Source organism: Sciurus carolinensis, chromosome 6 (assembly GCF_902686445.1).
Source record: "Sciurus carolinensis chromosome 6, mSciCar1.2, whole genome shotgun sequence".
Lineage (NCBI taxonomy): Eukaryota > Metazoa > Chordata > Mammalia > Rodentia > Sciuridae > Sciurus > Sciurus carolinensis.
In genome coordinates, this window is record NC_062218.1 from 140,169,304 (window position 1) to 140,193,142 (window position 23,839).

The following is a 23,839-nucleotide window of genomic DNA, read 5'->3' on the forward strand; positions in this document are numbered from 1 at the left end:
TATTTATTTATTTATTTATGTATGTATGTATGTTTATGTGGTGCTGAGGATGGAACCCAGAGTCTCACACATACTAGGCAAGTGCTCTCCCAGAGTCCCAACCACAGTCCATTGCAACATAATTTTGAAAGGAAAAATCCACAAAGAGGAAAGAAGACTAGATAATCCATGTCTCAAGCATACTGAAATGTTGCCATCCATTTTTTTATTTTTATTTATTTATTTTTGGTACTGGGGATTGAAGTCAGGGGTAATTAACCATTGAACCACATTCCCAGACCTTTTTTGTATTTTATTTAGACACAGGGTCTCATTGAGTTGCTTAATGCCTTGCTAAGTTCTTGCTGAGGCAGGTTTTGAACTCCCAATCCTCCTGTCTCAGCCTCCCAAGTACCTGAGATTACAGACGTATGCCACGGGTCCATCCATTTTTAAATTAAACGTTTTCAAATATATTGAAAGATAGTGTTGCCCTACCCACAGTCTCATTTCAGAAGTAACCACAGATGAGGGTTTGGGTATGCTTGTTGTAATATGACCAGATGGTTTTAAAAAGAGGTATATTCCTTATTATAAAAGCAATACACGCTCATTGAGATGTGTTACAGACAAGATAGCAAGTCGAAAATTGGGCTATTGCACAAGTCCACAACTAAGCAGACGGTCTCTGCTCTGCGGTGCTCTAAGATCAATGTCCCTCTTAGGTCCACTGCTAGTCCCACCCCTCGGTCTCAAGGAACGCGGTCGTCCCTGCAGTTGCAGCAACAGGTCGCCAGATGGTGCTGCTGAGCAGAGCGTCGGGCACAGGGGGGCAGCCGCGGAGCCCGGCAGCACGTGACCTGAGCCTCAGGCTTTGGCACCTACATCACGTGACAGGGCCCGGAAGCAGCTGCCCGGCAGCCGAAAAGGATGGCTAGGGCTCCACGGTGAGGCAGGGAGGGGTGGGCTGCGCCGAAGCCGGAGCCTGAGCCGGAGCCCGAGCCGGAGCTGGGGCCGAAGCCGGATTCCAAGCGGTGAGTTCCTGCTCTGCCCTGCTCTTGCTGGCCGCTGTCACGGCCTTCCGCAGGGCCATCTCCGGCTCAGCAGATGCTCTAGGTCAGGGGCTGGACCCGCCTGGGCTGTGCGTCCGCGGCTCCTGGGCTCCTGGCCGCAGCGGCGGTGTGTTGTGGACAGTCCTCCCGCATGAAGCGGAGTGGCCATCCCGGTCCCTCGCGCTATCTGCCTGGACCTCGCGGGCTGGGGGTCTGCCGCCCTATTTGACAGGTGGGGAACTGAAGTCCGGAGATAAGAAAGATCACTCAGACGACCATCTCGGGCTTCGGGCTCTGCCCACGCTCCCCAAAGCGGCGTGCTGTCTGGGGCGAGTCTCCTCCCTCGCCCGCCGCGGGAGCTCTGTCCCGGACTTGCTGGTAAAGGGACTTTGAGTCACACAGTACCAGAACTGCAGGACCCGGGGAAGGGGTCTGGTGCACCCCCTTCCGCGGACAGTAGGGAAATCGAGCCCCAGGAAGGACTGGGGGCTTGCCTAAGGTCACCCGGTGAGTTAGTCCCCGATCTGCCACTAGAATCCAAGTGTCCCCGAGCTCCAGCAGCTGTTGCCTTTGACTACACCGCCTCCTGCGGGAAACTTGATGTGTGAAAAGGCACCTTTTCCTCTTCCTTTCTCCTTCAGTCCTCTGCGTGTTTAGCTCCGCGTTCTCCATCGCTGGGGTTGGATGGGCTCTGGGCGTGGTTCCGTTTGTTCACGGTTTTTCTGCAAACTCATCACGGTGGAGGCTTGGTTTCTAACCGTCCTGCAAATTTCATGTAAGTCATATCAAAATATGAAATATGAATTGGACTATGTCCCTGGGAGGATACTTGTCTCAGCCGAGGCGGAAGAGATCCCTGGCATTAACTTGAAGAATGGAAAGACCTGTGCTTTATTTTTTCTGTAACTTGTCAGATTAGGGGAAGATGCTATTTGAATGGATGTTTGCTGTTATTTGAGGCTTATTGAAATATGATAGCAGAACCTGGTACTGGAAAGAACTGAGATGGGAGAATCAGGATATTTTGCTTTAGCTCTGCCGCTTACTCTACCACTTTCGGTGACTACCATTTCTCCTGGGTTTAGGTTTCTCAGTCTGTACAATGATAGAGTTTAATCCCTAAAGGCTCCTTCTGCTCTGACATTCTTTGCATCTAGGTCTGTTTGTTTTTTTATTCAGAGATATTTTTTCCTCCCTGTATGCTTGAAGCATCAGCCTTTCAACAAGAGTTAATCCAGTTGTCCAGGCAGCAGTTGTCCTGTACTTATTTCTGCATTGCCATGAAATTCTTCTCCTTTCTTTTCCTGTATTGTATAGGCTAAATGCTAATAGCTGAAAATGATTTTAACTGTCTTGTTCATGATGAGAACCATCTTTTGACTCTTGTCTGGAGCCTTGTTTACAGTAATTAACTTGTATGAACAACAGTTTTCTTTAGAGGTTTTCTTGAGGTCAACAAGAGTCTCCCTCCTTCATTTGGGGTTTGAGTTTGTTTGTCCAGGGGTGGCAGCAGAGACTGCTCTGGTGACTAGCTAGTGACTGCCCCCCATTGTTTTATCCTTTATAATCGGCTGCTCTTGAGTCCTTATTTTCTCTTAAGCCAGGTAGCCTCATCTCTGTGGCAGCCCCAAGTGCTCAGAGCTGACTGTGTCTATTCCAAAGGCTGTGTAAGGAAGAGGCATTCCATTTGTGTTGTAGTATTCCAGAATCTACAGTTAGGATCAGATGATGGAAGGGCCCTAAAGAAGAGGTTTTTGGGTGAGCATAAAAACTTTCAAGGAATTAGTTCCTGCATTGGAACACAGTATGGCGTTCCCTGTCACTGAAGGTAATTATCACTGAGCAATTACCTAGGGGTTTGTTGGCACATGAAATTACTGTGTTGGGTGGAGGGTTGGCCTAGATGTACTTTTAAGTTTTCTCCAAACTGACTCCAATGCAGGTCCCAATTCTTTAAATGCTTCATTTCTCCTTAAGAGTCAGAAATTAAAGCGTCATTGCCGATAGTGATACATTTCTTCTTTCCCCCTAACCTAAAGCAAGACTGTATACATGGGCTGAGTTAATGGTCTTCTGTTTCTACTTTTGCTGGGTTGCTGCTGATGACCTGTTCTAGAAGGTTATTACTGATTAATACCATTAATACCTGGAGCAGCTTTTCTTTTTCCCACAGAGGTGACTCATTGAGTCCACGTCCTTCTACCTGGGCCTGGGGGAATCCTGTGCCTCCCTCCTTTGGCCAGGGCTTGCTGATTGAACACAAAAAACTGGTCACTGTTTAATGGGTGTGTATTCCAGTAGATGGGGCATTCAGAGTTTACCAGAATAGACACCACATGATGCTGTGTTTGATGCTGTCCCCTTTTCTAGCCCCAACACATTTCTCTTGGAAGCCCAGATACCCAGGGCCAGAGCATCAAAGACTTCTTTCTCTGTGTTTCCCATTTCTGTGAAATCAGAAATCTGTGTGGGTTACTGAGGTCCACTTGATACTTAGATCTCTTTTACCAAGAGCAGGATCTGACTTGGTTCTCCAGGGTATTAAATGAAGAAAGTACCACAGAGGTTCTATAGTGAACTCTCTTGTTTCACATCCATGAATGTCTGTAATAATCACAAATGCTAATATTATAAGGGTCCCTTATGTGCCAGATAACATCTATGTACCTTTATAACAAATTTGTGATGTAGATGATATTAACAGTATCTTTCAGATGAGAGAATCAAGGCAATTTGAGTAATTTGGCTCAAAGTCACACACCCAGGCTCCAAATAGTACTTTTTTTTTTTTTTAAATCATGCACAATGGCCTTGGCAGACTTAACCCTGCTCCAGCTTTTAGGGACAGTTCTGTTGTGGAGATTTTAGAGAAGGTAGATAATGTGTGGTATGGTAGAAAGAACATTGGCCTGGGACTTTGTTTTGCTGGCTTTTAATCCAAATCTTTGACCAGCCGGGGACTATGTGGTGTAACCTCTCTAGGCCTTGGTTTTCTCATCTCTTAAATGGAAAACTGAAATAGGATCTGTTTTGCAGTCATGCATGGTTCTAATACTTAGTAATCTTTGTGACAACAGAAAAAAAGTGGGCATGTTTGCCCACTCAGCAGTGCCTGCTGAGGTCAGCAGCTGCCCTGTGGCTGCCCTAGCATGAGACTTGTCCTCATTTCAAAATAATGGACAGCACTTTTACTTTGCAGATATCACCCGTGTGTGAACTCCAGTAGGAGGTGAGTCCTGAGGTGTACTCATCATAAGAAGATCATAATTTTTTTAGTGCTTTATTTAAGTCTTCCTATAACCAGGATCACCTGGGATTAAAAATAAAATGCTCAGGTGAAATCAGGTGTGGCCCAGAAATCTATGTTTTTATTTATTTATTTTTCATTTTAACATGTTTAACTACTTCTATTATTGTAGCATATAATCAGTACAAAATTATGAGTTCATGAAATATTTCATAATTTTTGTACCAAATTACTAAAATCCTGTGTCTACACATTTAAGTTTTGACCAACTGTATTTCAAGTGCTTAATAGCCACTTATGACTAGTGGCTACTGAATTGGATGATACAGGACACTTTGATGGCTAGGTTATATTCTCCTGCATCCTGATATATGTACCATTTTAAAAGGGAAACAGTCTTTGAATTAAAGAAACAAAAAAGACTTTTGTCTTTACCTTAAAAATCACTACAAGCCAGATGTGGTGGTTCATGCCTGTAATCCCAGCAGTTTGGGAGGCCAAGGCAGGACAAGTTCTAAGTCTGCCTCAGCATCTTAGTGAGACCCTAAGCAATTCAGCGAGATCCTGTCTCTAAGTAAAATAGTTTTTAAAAGGGCTGAAGATGTGACTCAGTGATTGAGCACCCCTGGGTTCAATCCCTGGTACAAAAAAAAAAAAAAAAAATCACTAAAAATTCTTCTTAAAAATTCCCACCTCTAGAAAATTGAATGCTTTTTCTTCTTACAAAAATTCTATTTGCAAATACCTTTTCCATACTTCATCCAGTTGTACAAAGTGATTCCCAACTGCTCATGTTTAGTGCTACACTAAAAACAGCACATTTTATAGATTAAAGGGCAAGTCTTATTTATTGAATCAACTAAAAGAAGTTCGTATAGGGAAAAAGAAGAAAGTCTGTTGAGGTTATACAAGTAGTTGCTATTTCAATGCAATTTGGATTGAATGTACTTTTCTAAAAAGTTTTCTTTTTGGGGGCTTAGATCTCTTACAGAGGTTTTGACTTTGTGTTGATGGACCACACATAATATATAAACTCTGTTCATTGTACTCAATAACCTGAAAGACAGGCTCTTCTTCAACTTTCACATATTACAAGCCTCATTTGGACAGTTAACAGGTCCTATTAAAATCTTCCAGAGGGCAGGAACTGGCAATTACTGCAAGAGACTTGCATACCAGCCTTCATCAAGGGGAGCCCAGGGGCAGTGTGTCCTTGGAGGACACTTTCAGTGGGCACAGCAAGAGAGCAGAAGGAGCCATAGAAGGGGTGGCTACCACCACTCTCTCTGATGCTTGACTGCCTATGTAACAGCTCTGAGAAATGTCTTCTCTGCTTTGATTATTCCAGAGATAGGAAATTGCTTTCCCTCCATCTCTTCATTTGGACAACTCTTTTTGCTAGAAATTTCTTCCTTACGTCTAGCCAAAGATCTGCCATCCTTCATTTTCCACCTGTTGAATCTAGCACTGATCTTTGAGGCCTCAAAGAACCAATCAAGCCGGTTGCAGTGGCACACGCCTGTAATCCCAGCAGTTTGGGAAACTGAGGTAGGAAGATCACAAGTTCAAAGCCAGCCTCAGCAACTTAGCGAGGCCTTGAGTAACTTAATGAAACCCGGTCTCAAAATTTTAAAATGGGGGGGAGGCAGGGCTGGGGATGTGACTCAGTGGTTAAGCACCTTTGGGCTCGATCTCTGGTACAAAAAAAAAAAAAAAAAAGAAGAACCAATCAAATCTGTTTAGCAGTCTTTGTGCCTTCTAACTTGAACCTTCTTGGTGCTTCCAACTTTTTCTTTATCAGTTTGTTTCCAGCCCCCTCTTGCCCCAGGCCTTGACCCTTGGATGAACCATATTTTGTCATTATCCCCTTCACAGTGTACAGCCTGGAGCAGGATGTGCTGCATGCAAAACTAACTGGTGCCGTCAGCTGCTTGGTTCTCTCCCTTCCTAATGCAACCTAGAATTGTATTTGCTTATTTGGTTTTTGTTATTATATTATTGACTTCTTTTGAGCTTATCACTAACCAAAGTCCATAAATAGCATTTTTTTCTTTTCTCAATATGTATGCAGTAGCTAAGCCACATTTCCCACATCCTGCAATTGTTTTTTGGACTTTAGATCTTTAGGTTTCAGCTTCTTCTTGAGCTTTCTAAACAATATTTTGCTGTAGGTAGCTTCAGGACTTTTTTCTTTCTTTTTTTCTGTTTTAGTACCAGCGATTGAATCTAGGGGCACTTAACCACTGAGTCAGCCCTTATTTAAAATTTCTTATTTTGAGACAGGGTTTTGCTAAGTTACTTAGGGCCTCACTAAGTTTTCTGAGGCTGGCTTTGAACTTGCAGTCCTCTTGCCTTAGCCTCCTAAGCCACTGGGTTTACAGGCATGTGCCACTATGCCCGGCTAGCTTCAGTTTTTGTGTAAGACAGAAAGAAGACTCTTTACAGTGTTTGAAATAAATCGAGCATCTGTACTAAGGACACATAGAGTGGTTTCTTGGTTGGTTAGGAGAGATTGGGGAACTTCGCACTCCCTGTGGTCTGTCCCTTTGCCCTCAGTATTGTAAAGGATTTACTTAAAAGGTTCTGTTCCTCAGATGCTTTTGGTTTGTTGGAAGGGACTAGAAATTATCTGTTTTTGCATAAATGCATTCATTGGTATCTGTAATATTAGAAATGGGGAGAAGATAAGAGATCTTTTAGCCTACACTCCCACCCTGCTTTTGCATTTGGAGACTAACATCCTAGACAAAGAAAATTGTCGAGAATTGCAAAGCAAACTGGTGAGAGAGGCAGGCTTAGAACCCAGGCCTCCTGATATATGAGCTAACTTACTAGCTTCGGCCAGCATAACAAAAGGTTTTCAACTTCTTGTGTTAAAGATTCCTCATAGATTCCTCCCCTTCCTTAGCAAAGAGACTCTGGCAGTGGAGCTGGGCAGATCTTCCCTGGGATTTGACTTGACTGTGGTTTGCTCCCTGGTCTTTCTCTCTGTGTGACCTTATGTGCCCCCTGGTTTTCCATTTTTCCACCATGCATAAAGCAACCAGAGGCCTTCACCTGAACTCTTGGACTTTCAGAACTGCGAGCTCTTTTGTTTATAAATTACTCAGACTCAGATATTTTTGTTACAGCAACAGAAAATGGACCACAACAACTCCTTTCCTGTCTTCTGTCAGGCGTTTTCCTTTTAAGATTGTGTGGGGTCTTTTCCCCATTAGGATTGGTGGGAGAAAATGAGGCCTCTCCTGGATCACTCTGGTGCCCAGGGGTTGGGGCCAGCTTTCAAGCGTCCTCAGGGACTGGACCTGGTTGTTCCCTGCAGAGCTGTCCTGTGGAAGGTGGGGTTGGTGCTGGGGTGAAAGGAATGTCACCAGGTTTCTGAGAGAACATGTCAGACTCAGCATGGTGTCTAGTCACACAGAACAAGAGCCTTGCAGGTGAGGAGTGGGGCTAGTCTGCCAAGTGGCGAAGGAGTTTTACTTGTAATTTATCATGTTAATGCACCTTTCTTTTTCATACTTGACTGCAGATTCTTGAAGGGTAGGAAGTTGACTCTTTGTCTACTCCCTCACAGTGGGTACCGTATTCAGTAGACATTTCCAGATTCAGGCAGGGGATCAGAAGATATGTTTTCTGCTTTGCTATTTCCTAGTTGTCGCTCCCTCATCTTCAGGATGAGGGAGAATTTGACTAATTCTTTGTCAAATGAGGGGTTGGGGTGACCTGTCGAGGCTCTTTTAGTGACAGTCTCTAGAATTCTGGAGACTTCCTCAACTCCCAGCTGGCATCCCTGTTGTGAATCCCAGAGAAGCTCTTGCTCTTCTCCTTTCTGGAATAGCATTATGGAGAGTCCCCGCCAGCAGACTCCATCCCCACTGCCCTACCAGCACACACAGGAAAGGTTTCTTCTCTCACCATCTTTTAAACATGAGCAAATCTATGAATGTGAAGAAGGTGTAGGAGTGGAGAAGGCGTGAACTCTTCCCTCTCCATCATAAAGGTCATGGCCGACACTCCTGTAATAAGACAGTTTAACAAGAAAATCGGAACACTGATTTAATCAAAGTTTTATGTAACACCACAGTCTTCAGAAATGAAGGCTCAAGGACCTAGGGGAAACTTAAGCACAAAAATGGTGAAGCATGGACAACTGTGGAGAAATGAGCTTAGCCAAAAGGTGCTGAGGTAATGGAAATGGACTGAGGGGGAAACCCAGCAAAGCCAGTCTGTTCAGATTCTTCTTGGCCTCCCTACCTAGAATTCCTTCCATCCATGGATGGATCCTCTGGGTTGAAAATCTTCAGAGGAGAAGGGAGAAGGGACAGAGTGGCCTTTCTGGGTTTTGTCACCACTTCACAGGAGAGGCCTTCAGGCATTTAGGACTCACCTCGGGGAAGAGGAGTTCTGCTTCCTATGATTGCTTCAGGGGAGCCGGCAGGACAGGACAAAGTCAGAGAAGTTGCTGAGGACTTCCAGTCTATCTTAAAGCGCTCAGAAGCAAAGGCACCATACTTCGTGGTATCATTTTCTGAGCCCCAGTAAAGGATTGTGGAGGGGAGATGTTGAAACTAAGGTCAAGGTCTCCTGCTCTCTCACACTCTTGGTCTTCCTCTGAGCTGCTTTCAGCTGCTATTGCTCAGTACTCACATTGGTGGCAAGAAGAGAGCCCTGTTGAAAGGATGAGACTCACTGATTTACCTCCAGAGTAGAAGATGGGCCCGAGGTCATGGTGGAAAAACGGAGATCTGCTTCAGTGCCTCTGGGACCTCTAGGAGAGCCTGAGCAGAACTAGATGATCCTGAGGGAATTTCTTGACTGCACCAGGATCCTCTAATACTGGTAAAGGGAAAAGAGAATACAACGAGAGATGCCCAGATTCCTGTCTTCTGAGGGCTCGCTCTTGGGAAGGATACATAATCTAACTATGTTTGAAGTCCTCAGAGGAAGGGGCAGTTAATACTGAGTGAAGGGACAGGGCAGGCTCCTGGAGGTGCTTGCCAGCATCATCTCCCACCCCTCCCAAGCACTGCCTCACCTCTGCTGGGTTCAAGTGCCCTGGGATGATCTGGAAGTTTACGAGTGCAGCAGCGGCTGGGGAGGTCCTGAGCAGGAGCCGAGTGAGCTCGGCCTGTCCCTGTGCACTTTGCACCTTTGCATTCCCTTGGTACCAGGCACTCTCCTTGCACTTAATCCACAGTGCAGCTGTCACTGTGAGCAGCTGTGACAATGACCACTTGTGCCCCAGAGCCCACCCCAGACTTGGAGCTTCCGTCCCCAACTGCTGGAGGCCCTAATGCTGATCCTGTCCCCCCAGCTACCATGTCCACCCAGAGACTTCGGAACGAAGATTACCACGACTACAGCTCCACTGACGTGAGCCCCGAGGAGAGCCCGTCGGACGGCCTCAGCAACTTCTCCCCTGGCTCCTACCAGCGTTTTGGGGAAAGCGGCAGCACAACGTAAGTGGCTGTTGTCCTCCTCCCTCCAGGGCAGGTTTCAGACTCCTTAATCTCCACTAGAGTGATTTCTTCTCCCCCTTTTTGTCAATTCCCTCCTGAAACCTACTGCTCCTCTGGACTGAGTTTGACCCCCTTTGGGCCTCAGTTTCCCTAGATGTAAGAAAAAATGGAGGAACTCACTCTGAAGCTAAACTGGCTGGGTGGCACTCATCACTTCAGTTAGAAAATTCAGAGGAGACTTTTCAGCTCCATTGAGTTTCCCAGCTACCCCCCTCCCCCTCCCCCGCCCCCCCGCTCCCCCTGGACCTCTGACCTTCCTCAGAATCCCTGCACCTCATCCTCTGCAGCCTTCCATTTCTCCTCAAGCCGAGCACACAGCCTTCCTTGTGGGCTGGGTGTGACTTACTTGTGGGGTCCTCTGTGTCCTGCAGTTGGTTATGCTGTCCTCCACGACTGCCTGAGTAGACTATGGAAGCATGTCTTAGAGCCCCTTGCTGAGGTGGCTCCCTCTGCCTGCACCCGCTCCTGGGAAGGGCATTTTTGCTTGTGAACTGGCATGAACCTAGAGGGTATGGTCTGTCCACATGACCTGCCCCTCGCCACCACTATCTGGTTTCTGCTCACAAAGATTTGTGCCCCATGGCAGCTTCTTTCTCAGCCGACATGCTTTTGTCGACTCCTCACGTGCTCGCGGTTTTAGCTGATTGAAAGATTGCTCGGAGCACAGCTGGCAGCAGCAAGGACCACCCTTCCTCTTTTCCTCTAACTTTATCCCCCACTGGCGTCCCACAGACAGGAGCTCCGCATGCAGCCAGTGGGTCACACTCGTTATTGTGAAATACCTCTGCCAAGCTTCTCTCTCTCTGTGTTCCCTTCCAGCTTTTGTTCCTTCTTGTTCTCAGGCTTCAACTTGTCTATGCAGTACTTGCCCTGTGGGGTCTTGCTTTTCACTTTTATAGAGAAGTCTCTGAAACTCAAAACTAACCAACCAGCAACTCCAGAATAGGAGCTTATATGTTCTGGGCACATGGAGGTTAATGCATGCCTGCTAGTGATTCTGAATCTCTCTCTCTTTTTTTTTTTTTTTTTTTTTTTTTTTTCACATTGGGTAATAATTAGTAGTGAATCTAAGATTACTTTCCCTTGTTTGTTGGAAATTGAGCAAATCAGAAAATACCTTCCTCAGGCTTGTATCCAGACATTTTCCAGGGTGTACTTGGTTCTGAGGTTCCCATCCTACCCTGATATTATGGTACAAGGTTGGTGATCAGGAGAGTCCATCTGAAGGTGATGGTAGGTTTCACTGTCCCATTGCATTTGGTTCAGGGCAAAGTATTCCTCTGGGACTTGAAGGGTTGATTACCACCAGTCTGGAGCACAGGATCCACATAAGCATTTATGTAGGAAATAAGCCAGATATGTTTTATAGGTTGATTTGGGGAATCTTGTTAACCCAACTGTATCTCCAGTACTTAGGAAGAGTTAGGGACAAGTTTTTGAGGTAGGTTCCATTTCTGTTTGTGCCTTGCCCTACCCTGTTATCTAATTTGCTAAGGAACAAAGTACATGGAAATACTTCTTAGCCTACTGCACATATTCATGCACACACCTGACTCTTCTAGAAGTTAATAGCTCATTAAAACTTCCTAATTGGGGGGTACATGTGAAAACCCCCAGACTTTTCCATGATGAAGTGTTTGGTGAGACTCTTTCCTATCAATTGATATTAACAAGCTGTTGACTCTTTGACAGCAGCTTCAGTTGACCAACTCTTGGGCATATTTTTCTTCTGACTACCCTGTTGAGCTGTAGTAACAGCCATTGATCACACCCTCTGCTTCTTCCCCAGTCTGGCAGGCTAGGAACCAGCTCACCCAAACCGGCTTTTTCTGGATGTCTGGAGAAGCCATTTGACAGGTGTGGTCTGCAGACCTTTCAGGGTTTCCAAGACCGTTTCAAGAAGTCTAAAGGGACAGAACTGTGTGTTCCCTTCCAGCTTTTGCTAATATTCCTGAGCTGTTGTTTGCCTCTTCACTGTGTTGACATTTGCACTGATGATGCTGAAACGATGGCAGGCGAAACCACACAGGCACTATGGCACAGGTTGAGTCAGTGGCTGCAGGCCCTACTAGTTGTAGTTGTAGTTTTCACTGCCACATATAGCAGGAAAAAAAAGTCAGTTTTACTTAAGAACATCATTGATGAAAAGTCAAATCATCAATTTGATTAAATGGTAACCCTATATGACAAGTCCCTATATGACAAGATGGGAAGTGCACAGGGACCACTTCTGCATTCTGAAGGATGACACTTGCCTTGGGGCAAAGCCTTGGGGTGAGGGTTGGCCTTGTCAACTGAGCCAGCTGTTCTCCCCCCATAGAACATCATTTTTACTAGAAAGAACAACTAACTAACTATAGGGATTTGGGTATTTGGGCATTTTCTTGAAAATGAAAGAAATGAACCCATCAACTGCAAAAGAATAATCAATGGCTTTGTTGCCTCCAATAAAATTTGAGCTTTCAAGCAAAATTAGGGAAATAAACAAAACCCAACAAAACCTTATGTCCAACACTGTAAGTTTCACAGCTCGTCTCTATGTATAATCTCCCCTGATTATATCAGTGATGATATTAGTCAGTGGTCATGTCAGTGCGATTTCATGATGTTATATAAAGAAATGTGCTAATGTTTGGAAGATCTGCATAACTCAGGAAACCAGTAACTTCCCAGTAGCTGAAAGTATGATGTTAGCAAATTGTACATGGGTATAAGATCCATCAAGAGCAAGATCACCGATGAATTTGAATGCACATTCCACATTGCGATTTTCTTAGAAACTATCCGATGTTTCATTTTGGAATAGTATGAAAAGAAAGATTACTTTAATTGAAGAGGCCGTTAAAATACTCCTTCCTTTTCCTACTACATATCTAGAGAGAACAACTTTTCTTTATACACATCAATCAAAGTGTATCAAAATAAATTGAATGTAGAAATAGATAAATCCAGCTATTTTCAGTTAAGTTACATTAAATAGATTTTAAAAAAAGAAAAAATATCATTCTTTTCACATTTTTCTTCTTTGGCAAATGGTGCTAATTTTTCATTTAAAAAATCTATTATTCACATTTAATGAACTTATATCTATTTTAATTAAATATTTAAAAACTTTGTTTTAACTTTAATATGATATGATCCACATAAGAAAAGCTGTTTATCAGAGAATAAAGAAGTCCTGAGACCAAAAGTGTTAAGAACTATTGATGGAGCATAAATGGAACCTCAGAGATTTGCAAGGTTTCTCCCTTCCCCCTTCACAAAGATAATTCACCCTTGTAGCTAAAATTCTGCACCCCCTGGAGTTGATTTTGTGATGTTCATACAGTACTGGGTAACCTTGGCTTGGGGTCACCTATAGAACAGAGTAATTGTGATCACTAACCTGAAATCCCAGCTAAAGGAACCATCGAGACCATCTTTCCTAGTTCAGTTTCCTCACTTTACAGATGAGACAACAGCCCAGGGAAGGGAAGGGAATTGCCAGGCAGAGGTGATGGTAGATCTAGGGCCGGAGGGACTTGGTCTCCCAGCCCAGGGGCATTTTGGGGAGGCCTCTGGTAGGCAGATGGGTTTGGTACAACATTTACCTTTGTACTTTAGTGGATTAAACATTGCCAAGACAGAAATTTAATAGGCCCATTATCTCCTGGCTGCTGATAATGCAGCTGGACCCTTGCAGCCCTTAAGCTGTTACCTTGGTGAGGCCAGGAGAGCACTCCACCTCCTCTCAGTCAAGTTCCTTGATCCTTCCTGAAAATATTAAGGAGAGCAGGACGATCAATAAATTTCTTCCTGGATGTCAAAGGCAAAAGGTTAAAGTAGGTTTGTTTTCCAAAGGGTATAGATGGGTCTTATAAATGGCCTTTGTGAGTAATAAGTGTTATTTGCTTTCAGTTTCTACTGAATTTCAGATTTGAAACATCATATGTTAAGCATCAGTTTTGAGTGATTTAGGTATTTGTGCAGAAGAATTTCCCAGCAGTGTCAGGGACCAAATCCTGAATGATTTAGGGCAAAGCAATATACTTCATTTGATCAGTTTCCTGTCCTATTTCCTAAAGGTAACAAAGGTTAAAATGCCAAGACCAGACTACTTCTCTTTTATCTGTCCCTGATGAGTCCCCCTTTCTCTATAGAAAAAGGGGAAGCTCCATGCCCTCAGCTGGACCCTAGCAGCCACTGAGGTGAACTGTTCCATGACATACTCCACATTTCTCTCTAGCGTCTTGTTTCTAGGCCCTTTGCCCATGGCATCTTCTTCCCTAGGGGCCCACGTACACCTCCTGCCTGTCCTGCTGGGCTTAATTCAGATCTCTCCACTCCACCAAGCCTTACCTGCCTTCTCCATGGATTCTCTTCCTGGCCTTTCTTTAAGACATGAATCTTTCCACCTTGCATGGTTTCGAATGTGTCCCCTATATCCTTTGAGACATTACTAATTTCTGGAGCCTAAGATCCATATCTGATTGACACCTGATTGACACCTGATTGGCACCACTTCAGTTAATACAGTTTTTTTATGCATGGTAGATGGTATTTGTTGAGTGAAAAATGAGTGAGGAAATGCAGGAGGCTTTTCGATCGAAGTCTGGGGTAGCATAGTCTGTACAAATAGAAGAGAAATCAGCCTTTAAAGCAGAAAGATTAACTAGGTGACTCTCTGAAGAGGACTCCTGCAATCCTAGGATGCTATGGCGATTGACCTTTTTTCCTTTTTAAACTTTTTATACAAAGTACGTTGGGGATTTCTAGCCTGTTATGGTGTTATATAACTTTAACTCTGTTTACATTTTAGAAAGCTTTCTGTTAGAAGGTTTGGGCTTCAATCTTTATTTCCTCTGTTCTTCTGCACTCTTGTCTGTCTGTCATTATGTTTTGTCATCCTTTGTTGCTCTTTCAGGAGTCCTTACAGTGGTCAGTTCAGTGGTTAGGACAAGACCCAAATACACTAGGACTTGATAGCATGCCTAGAGAGAGCCCATCATCCCTCTGGCCTGAGAGAGAAGGGGTTCTCTGAAGGGCCAGAGTCATGGGAGGTTTATAGCAGTGGTAAGAGAGTGTACTCTGGGGTCAGACGGCCTGGGCTGGAATTCCAGCTCAGCTCTTTACTAAGTTCATGCCCTTGAGCAAGTTGCTTCCTCATCCATAAAATAAATCCTCAGGGTTGTTGTGGAAGTCAAAGGAGATCATGCATGTAGGCATGTGGAGCAGTGCTAAGTGTTTGCCAAGCTTTAGCTGTTGTTATGCTTAACATTCCCCTGTCTACCTTCTTCCCTCTTCAGATGGTTCCAGACCTTGATCCACCTGTTAAAAGGCAACATTGGCACAGGACTCCTGGGGCTGCCTTTGGCGGTGAAAAATGCAGGCATCTTGGTAAGGGTCTGCACCTGTGAAAGAAAGGATTGTGACAAACTGAGGAAATATTTTGTTGTTGTTGTTTTAAATTCAGCTGGGAAAATCAATATTCAGATATTCATTCATCTGTTGAGGGCCTTCTGTGTGCCAGTCACTGTTCTTGGCTCTTAGATTATATCAGGGAGTTAATCAGAGCTTGCTTTGTGGTGGAGGAGATGTAGTTAAGATTGTTTCTATCAATAATATGCACTATTAGTGACATATCTGTGCATATTAGTGACATTTATCTGTCCATTTTCTGCAGATTTCCTGGGCCCGCCCCATCACTAAGCAGCTAATGCTGAGAATCATACATCATCTCACCTCCTTTAGATTGCCCACCCAAAGTCATTCTGGTTTCAGAGATGTTCAGCTAAGTGCTGTCTGTCTGGAGGTGGCGTTATGCTAATGATAACGTCCCCTCCCCCCATGTCCCTTGGACCATCTCTTCTTCCCACGTAGTCGCAGGAACTTTGTTCTGCTGGTTTGCAACAGTCCTGAAACAGATTTATCTGGGGCCATCCTTGTTCAGGAGGTCAGCTTTCTGGAAGACATTCTAAGGTTTGGATAGTGCCCTCCTCACAGAGCTGATCTCCATGATCACATTTCTCATACTTGGGTTAGAAGTTCTGTCCCCAGAAAGTGCCTTCGCAGCATTTTCATCATTTGAAAGTCCTAATTCTGTCTGTTTTTCTCTACTCTTTCACCTGCAACACCTGTCCCCAGATGGGTCCCCTCAGTCTGCTGGTGATAGGCATTGTGGCCGTGCACTGCATGGGTATCCTGGTGAAGTGTGCTCATCACTTCTGCCGCAGGTGAGTCCTCTGAGCCACACAGCGTATGTGGATCTCTATCCCGAAAGTGGGCACTTGTGCAGATATTGCTCAGATCTTCACACTGGCCGACTGTGAAGGTCATTATTACAGCAGGGTTACCTTTCCCTGCTTATTTTTGTATTCTTTTTCTGCTCTTGGTCATTTGTTAGGTTTACTTATGGACAGAGGCCACATCCTAATTCACCAGTGGTTGTGAATTATAGCTAGAGTAACTGTCCCCTAGACTTCACACTTCTGATCCTTCAAAGTGTTACACTCGGGACTCACAGTGCTGCCGTTAGGGTGCCAGGTGGGGCACAGGCCCAGGTCTCAGCGCTCCACGTGTGCCGCCGCCATCACTGACTAACCCCTTGCTCTGTCCTTCCTCTGTCCCTCTCCTCTCCCAGACTGAACAAACCCTTTGTGGACTATGGGGACACTGTGATGTACGGACTAGAATCCACCTCCAGCTCCTGGCTCCGGAACCACGCTCACTGGGGAAGGTAACTGGTGTCCTGTTCCCTTTCAACTGTGGCCCCACAGTGTGGAGGCCTTCAGATGGCGAGGTACCATGTGGGGATGGTGTCTGGGGTGGAGAGCGTGGTTAGGGTGGCTCTGCAGTTGGTATGCTCTGTGCCCTTGGGCGGTGGGAACCCTCCCTCTCTTCTCCAGGCCTCCATTTCCTCATCCATAATCCGGGAGGCCTGACATGAAAGATCTCTGAAGGCCGTTTGACTTTGACAGTGTGGAATGGCCTGCTGTCCACGTGCTGACGATACTCCATTCACTCACTTGTTCAACAAGTACATCTGAAACACTCCAAGTGGCCCAAAACGGTTCTTAACTGGGAGGGGAGATTCCCTGGGGTAAATGATATGATCTCCACCCTCAAGGGACTTGTGGTCTGTACAGGGAGAAATAACCCAAGAACAAGACAGGAGACCAGTAATGGTGTAAACTGAGAGGAAGAGAGCATAATTATGTGGAGAGGCGGCCCAGTGCTTAGAGTGGAAGGAACCTTAAAGGTTCTCTTGCCTGGCTGTGCCAGAAGAGAGGCACCCATGATTAGTGAAAGAAGGAACAAGGTGGGAGCGAGGTTTGTGAGGAGGTGGAGGGTGTTTAAAAATGTCCCCTTAGCGGATCTGGGGTTGTGGCTCAGTGTTAGAGCACTTGCCTAGCACATGTGAGGCACTGGGTTCGATTCTCAGCACCAAATATAAATAAATAAATAAAATAAAGGTCTATCAACATCTAAAAAATATTTTAAAAATAAAAAGAAAGAAAATGTCCCCTTAGGTTACTTTTCAGATACCTGCCAGATACTCTACTTTTTGTTTCCTTTATCTGTGGGAATTGATGCCATCAAGGGCTGAATCCTGTTTTTTTGTTTTTCTTAATTGGACCACCTTAAACCTATGTTCTCTAGAAAAGTTCCTTTTGGGGGTCATAGTGGAAACTTTGATTCACAGTCAGCTTCATCTTGTGACACAGATTATGTTGTTCTTTTGACAAAATCATTTTCTGTTGCCTGGGAGAAGCCAGGTTGCCAAGTGAGCACCCTGGGCCGGTGGCTGGTTATCAGTTGTTCCTGCCTTCCTCCTTCCCTCACTCCCTCCCGCTTCCCTCCCTCACCTCACACACCCTCCTTTCTTCTAATAAAATCTGTGTTCATAGGTAAAGCATTTTTAAGACAAGATAAGAGGACATAAAGTGAAAAACAGAAATAAACTCAGGTCACAGGTGCATTGGGTATCCTTTTAGAATTTTCTATGTATAAACAAACATGTTTTTTAAACATTTTTTGTACAAATGGACCATACAGTAAATACTCGTACATAGTGCTTCAACCAGCAAACTGAGTACATTTATTTCTGCATGTTTATATGAGACTAGATTGGCTCTTGAGTTCAAATTTTAGGGGAACATTATGAAGGGCTCCACTTCCTGGCCTTTTATGTCAAGGGCTCCCCATGTGAGGTGGAGTAGGCTGGCAGGTGGGTACAGAGGAGGCCAAGGGGCTGGGCAGGGGTCTTGGTGTCTGTGTGGTAGAGCAAAATGGGAACTTAAGCAGTTTAAGAGCTGACAGGCTGTGGTTTTGCAGGCTGACCCACAGCAGGTCTCTTACTGACATTTAACCATAGAGGCTTGCAGCAGCTAAGAGGTATCTATAATAGATAACTGAAGTAGCAGAAGCAGGAAACAAAGTAGCAGGATCGGAACAATCCCCCTTTAGACTTAGTGCAGTAAAAGTCCCTAAGCTGTATGAGCTGAGTCCCTAGGCTGTTGACAAGCTTGTACCCAAATAAGGAATGTAGAATACACCCTCCAACAGAATTGCATCAATTTTCTTGCCTTGATATACCCAAAACTTGTTTATGTATAAAAGTAAAAACTCTGCTGTGCTTCAGGCTGAGACTTTGGGAATTATCCCTCTGGGGCGTGGCACCACTAATAAAGTGTTGCTTCCAGATCTTGGTGTTCTGACTGTCATTTCCTGCTGTGCCCTGTTGATTCTCTGACCTTATGCCGCATCCTAGAGAAACCAGGAAGGGATCTCAGAAACAGCACAGATAATGTCTTCTCATCTCCAAAAGCTGTAGACAGACCTGCTTGTCCTTGTTACCTGCTGGGATGGGTCTGTGATGACTTAGAATAAAATACTAATTAAAAGCATTTGTCTCTCTGGGGGTCTAGCATTTGTATTATAATGACCTTTGTATTCCCTCCTTCCCATCTCCAGGCACATTGTGGACTTCTTCCTGATTGTCACTCAGCTGGGATTCTGCTGCGTCTATTTTGTGTTTCTCGCTGACAACTTTAAACAGGTAGGGTTCTGGTAAAAAGAGGGTATGAAAGAGATGAGTGAAATTTCTGTTTAGGATTGTTTCCAAGTCAATTTTGGTTCACAGACGAGTTAGGGTTTTAACACTTTATGTACAGTGCCTTTTATTTGATTCTCATCTGAAGACCTAAGATGTAGAGAAACCTCAAGATGTCTTGTCCGTTCTTGTGTCTTAGGTAAGATGTGATCACACCCAGCTCAGAGAGTTGGGTTACCAACAACAGTAACCATGAAGACCTCCATGGAGAGCTCACCAGCTGCAGGTGCCTCTAAGGCCTAGTTCACTCTCTGAGCCTTTAGTCAGGAGCCTCTTCCAGCAGGTCGGTCACCAGCTTTGTGATTGGAGGCCTTTTCCTTTTTCTTTCTTCCCCTCTTCTAGGTGATAGAAGCTGCCAATGGGACCACCAACAACTGCCATGACAATGAGACTGTGATTCTGACGCCCACCATGGACTCCAGACTCTACATGCTCACCTTCCTGCCCTTCCTGGTGCTGCTGGTCTTCATCAGGAACCTCCGCGTCCTATCCATCTTCTCTCTGTTGGCCAACCTCAGCATGCTGGTCAGCCTGGTCATGATCTACCAGTTCATTGTTCAGGTGTGAGCCCAGGCCCTCCCCACCCTCTTAGAGGAGTGAACAAACCCAGTATGGAGAACCTAATATTTACATGACACTTATGTGAAGTACATTTTGAAGTTTTTAACTTCAACACTAGTGACATTTTGGGCCAGAGAGATTTCTACTGTGGGATTTTCCTGTGCATTGTAGGATATTTAGCAGCATCCCTGGTCTCTACCCTGAAAACACGAACGGCAACTACTCCCCCAGCTTGACAACCAAAAGTATTTCTACATATTGCCAAACATCCTGGGGGCACAATCACCCCCATGGAAATCTCTGGTTTGAACTTATTCCAATTAGATTGTTCATGATCATTATGCACGATTAGAAAACAGTGAAAACATATTAAGATCAAAGTACAAATCAATTTTTCTAATCTGTACTTAGATAAAATAATTCTCTACCAACCCCTGTTTTATATTTATTTTTCAAAATTATAATTCCAATAGTGTTCATGCCACTTGCTTATCCAGGGGGACAGATCTGTGGGGTTGTTTGGAGAACACTGAAACATAGATGGGGAGAGGATCACATGTAGAAAAACATGTCTTTAAACACCAAGGCAGTTTGCGGAAAAGAATATGCATTTTGCCAAGATTCAAGTAAAGGAAAAGAGGAAAAGCAGATAGATAAAGCTTAACTTAAGATATTTAAAATTAATTTCCACCTGAGTCTCCCCTCGGATGCCCCCCGCACCTGCCCCGTGTGAGGGGTTTGTCTTGTTCTAGAACCTGTGAATGCATTTACATACTATATTAGCTTGTAGGAAATGTGAAAAACAAAAATTAGGTTTGTTTTCATTTTTTAAAACAAATTTTAAAAAATTATTGGTAGTATTCATCTACAGATCTCCAGCTGATTCAGCTGGCTCTACTTCATTGTTTTTCATTGCTGCCTCATATCACAGAGTAAGATGGCCACAGTTTACTTAGCCAGTCTCCCATAGGTGAACCATCAGGTCATTTGTATCTTATAGTCTTATTTCAGTATTATGACAGTGAACATTCACTTTTGTGGGCATGATGAATCATTCTATAAGATATTGATCAAGAGGTGCAATTACTGAGAAATATGCATTTTTCCCCCTTGTGATACTGGGGAATTGAACTCAGGGGTGCTCTATCACTGAGCTACATCCCAGCACTTTTCATTTTTTTTTTATTTGGAAACAGAGCTTTGCTAAGTTGCCCAGGCTGGCCTTGAACTTGCTGTTCTCCTGCCTCATCCTCCAAGTTACTGGGATCACCGGTGTGCACCATCATGCCCAAGGAGTGTACACTTTTGCATTTTTATATTGCCAAGTTGTTTCTTCCAAAAGTTGTGGACTGATTTCATATATTCCCCTCCATGCTTCCATGGCATACAAGGGCCCACTTTGCCCCCACCCCAGCTGACCCTGAACATGTCAACATTTCTAGTTTTGGTCAGTCTGACAGATGAGTATTGCCTCATTTTCACACAGTGACCCAGTCCCCTACTAATGTGATTTCTAGGAAACCAGTAGGCCTTGAAAAGCAGGGATGTCCTGTACTGAGGAAATGACATGATAAATTAGATTGACATTGTGGTCAGTGAGCTTGTGCTAGTTTTCTCTTATTGTAAATCAGATGGTTGGTAAATATTGTCTCCTCTGCGGAACAGTTTTTTGAAACGTAAATAGTTCTAATCCTATTTTTTATGTTGAAATTGTGATTGACCATTTCCATGATCAGAGGAAGGGTAAATAAACACATAATTTCACTAAGTAATTAGCTCTCTCTTGAGTGTACATAGGCTACTCCAGTGAGGGCTAAAGGTGAAGTGGGTGAGGCCATCTCTCATAGACAGGCACATGCTGCATTGAACCATTGCAGGTAGTTATACACTGGTGGTTGCCATGATCAGAGGGCCGGGTGAGAATTTGGATCCCTGTAACATCTTAGTTCCTGCTGACTGCTGATGTCCACTCTGAGCCTTGTCTGCATCTAGTACAATCTGCACATTGACGTGAGGCAGCCCTGCCAGTTTCTTAAGAGTAGTTCTGAGTCTGTGTCTGCTCAGCCCACAGAGTGCCTGATCAAGTAGTGCCCTCGCCCTGATTCATGGGGGACAGCAGTGGTTTGGCTGTGTGTCGGCATAGCTGCTGACCACAGTGTGGTGACGGCACTGTTTCCAGGTGGCTCACAGCTATTGGTGCTCCCTCTGCATCCTTTTGGTTGCTTCGACTGCTGTTTGGTATTTTGTATTTACCACGAGGATTCCCCTACTCTCTGATGTTTCCGAATTTTTCCCTTAATGCCAAACGCGTGCATGACTGCTACTCTTGATCCTCATGCACATGCACCACAGGAAACAGTCCAAGGTCCTCCACCTAAGCAGGATTCTCTGCCTTCCCCATGAAGGTGAAGGGGAAGGATGAGTGGCACAGCGCTGAGTCTTGCTCAGAGGAGGACTCCCAGTGAATGTGTTATCACTGCATAGCCTTCATTCTGTGGCATTTTTGCAGTTACTGTGATTCCAATATTGGAGTACATCTTTGAGTCTGTATGTACATTTTAAAGCAGTTTCTCAAAAAACTTTGATTATTGTAATTGATAGTACTGTTGAATTGAGACATGTTAATAATGAGCTGATCTTAATTTGCATGTTTCTTGGTAAATGAAACTTGTTCCATTTACTTGTTTGGGGTGTAAGTCAGTAACAATCATTAAGTGTGTAGAGTAGGACATTCCTTTTGTTGGTCTCATGTGAACCATATCTCCAGTCATGATCTGTGAGATTCCCTTTCTGACACCTCAGTCTGGTCTGATTATGAACCTGAGCAGTACTAACCAACAGATAGCACCTACTTCAAGGAACTTAAGTTTTATTTGTGACTCAGAAATAATTACAGGGAAATTTCGCTCTCTTATTTCATTATCGAGTAAAAATACCTATTAGTCTATCTTCATTCTAGGTACAAAAACACTTCTGAATGGAAGTCTGACTGACTTCTTAGCAGGAAATAGTATTTCTTTTTCTTTGTCATTTTCACCCCCTGTCCCCAGAGACTAGGGTATTATTGTTTTGAAATCTTTCAGAGAGAAGCCTGCCACAGATTAGTAATAGACCCTTTGGTTTACTTGCTGCTATCCAGTTGCATGCCCCATATTCATCCAAATACCTATGTAGTTGAGAAGGTTTGGATTATTGTCCTGCAAAGGCCCATGTGTTAAAGGCTTGGTCACCAATCTGTGGCACTATTGGAAGGTGGAAGAACCTTTAAGATGTGGGGCCTAGTGGGAAAGTTAGGTCATTTGAGACATGGCCCTGGAGGAAAGGATATTGGGACTCCAGCTCTTCCCCCCCCCCCCCCCCCGCTTTCTCTCTCTCTCTCTCCCTCTTCTGAACTGCCATGACATGAGCAACTTTGCTCTACCATGTGCTCCCTGCTCTGATATTCTTCCTTACCACAGGCCCAAAAACAACAGAACCAATCAACCATGGAATGAATTCTCTGAAAGTATAAGCCAAAAGAAACTTTTCATCCTTATAAGTTGATTTCCTCAGATATTTTGCCACAGTGACAGAAAGCGGACTAACACAATAGTTCAATCAATTGAAAAATGCTGTGTCATAGTCTGTTTTCTGTTGCTATCCCAGAATACCCAAGGTAGATAATTTATAAAGAATAGATGTTCATTTAGCTCATGGTTCTAGAGAGCCTTGGGAAGTCCAAGGGGCTGGTGCCTTAGACTGTTTGGATAATGGTGGGGACCTCATGCCACTTCCTAGTGTGTCAGAAAGACAGGATGACAAACCTCCATACGGAGGGGCAGCCTCACTTTATGACAACCGCTCTCATCATAACTGATTCAGTCCGTTGACAGCAAGAATATACTTATTCCCTCAAATATTGACCCACTTTCACAAGAAAGGCATCAATCCCTCTTAATGACCTAAGCACCTTTTAAAGACCCCAGCTTCCAAAACTGCCACAGTGTTTCAAGTGAGCTTTGGAGGGTACAAACCACGTTTAAACCATAGCATATGGTAAGAGGCAGTTTTTAAAAGTCAGTTTGTATTTTAATCTAAGCAATGTATGCACTTGGTTTAAAAGCCCAAATCTAAAAGGGCAGTAACTTCTGAGCCCCCTGACCCCCACTTTGGCATGGTCTGATACCAGTAGCTGGTCCTGGGTGAGCCAAATAGGACTCGGGACCATACCTCCTTACTGGGAACATTAGGCCTGTAGTTAATAATTGTCTTTTTTAAAAAACTTGCCTGTTTTTTCATGTTCTTTTGCTGTCTGTTCCCCTGTGATTTTCAACACTCTCATCTTGTACCTCTCATATTTTCATTGACAATTTTAAAACAGAAAAAAGGAAAAGGACTAGTCTAAAAATTG

General features: G+C 44.3%; 1 protein-coding gene across 1 annotated transcript in view; it reads left to right on the forward strand.

The window, feature by feature from the left end:
- Nucleotides 1–880: 880 nt before the first annotated feature.
- Nucleotides 881–23,839, forward strand: part of Slc36a1 (solute carrier family 36 member 1) — a 45,043-nt gene continuing 22,084 nt past the window's right edge. The window contains exons 1-7 of the mRNA XM_047556612.1: nucleotides 881–1,013; nucleotides 9,593–9,737; nucleotides 15,083–15,173; nucleotides 15,921–16,009; nucleotides 16,417–16,512; nucleotides 18,750–18,834; nucleotides 19,231–19,449. Coding sequence (XP_047412568.1) covers nucleotides 9,598–9,737; nucleotides 15,083–15,173; nucleotides 15,921–16,009; nucleotides 16,417–16,512; nucleotides 18,750–18,834; nucleotides 19,231–19,449 — 720 coding nt within the window. The 5' untranslated portion in view covers nucleotides 881–1,013; nucleotides 9,593–9,597. The remainder of the gene's footprint in view (nucleotides 1,014–9,592; nucleotides 9,738–15,082; nucleotides 15,174–15,920; nucleotides 16,010–16,416; nucleotides 16,513–18,749; nucleotides 18,835–19,230; nucleotides 19,450–23,839) is intronic.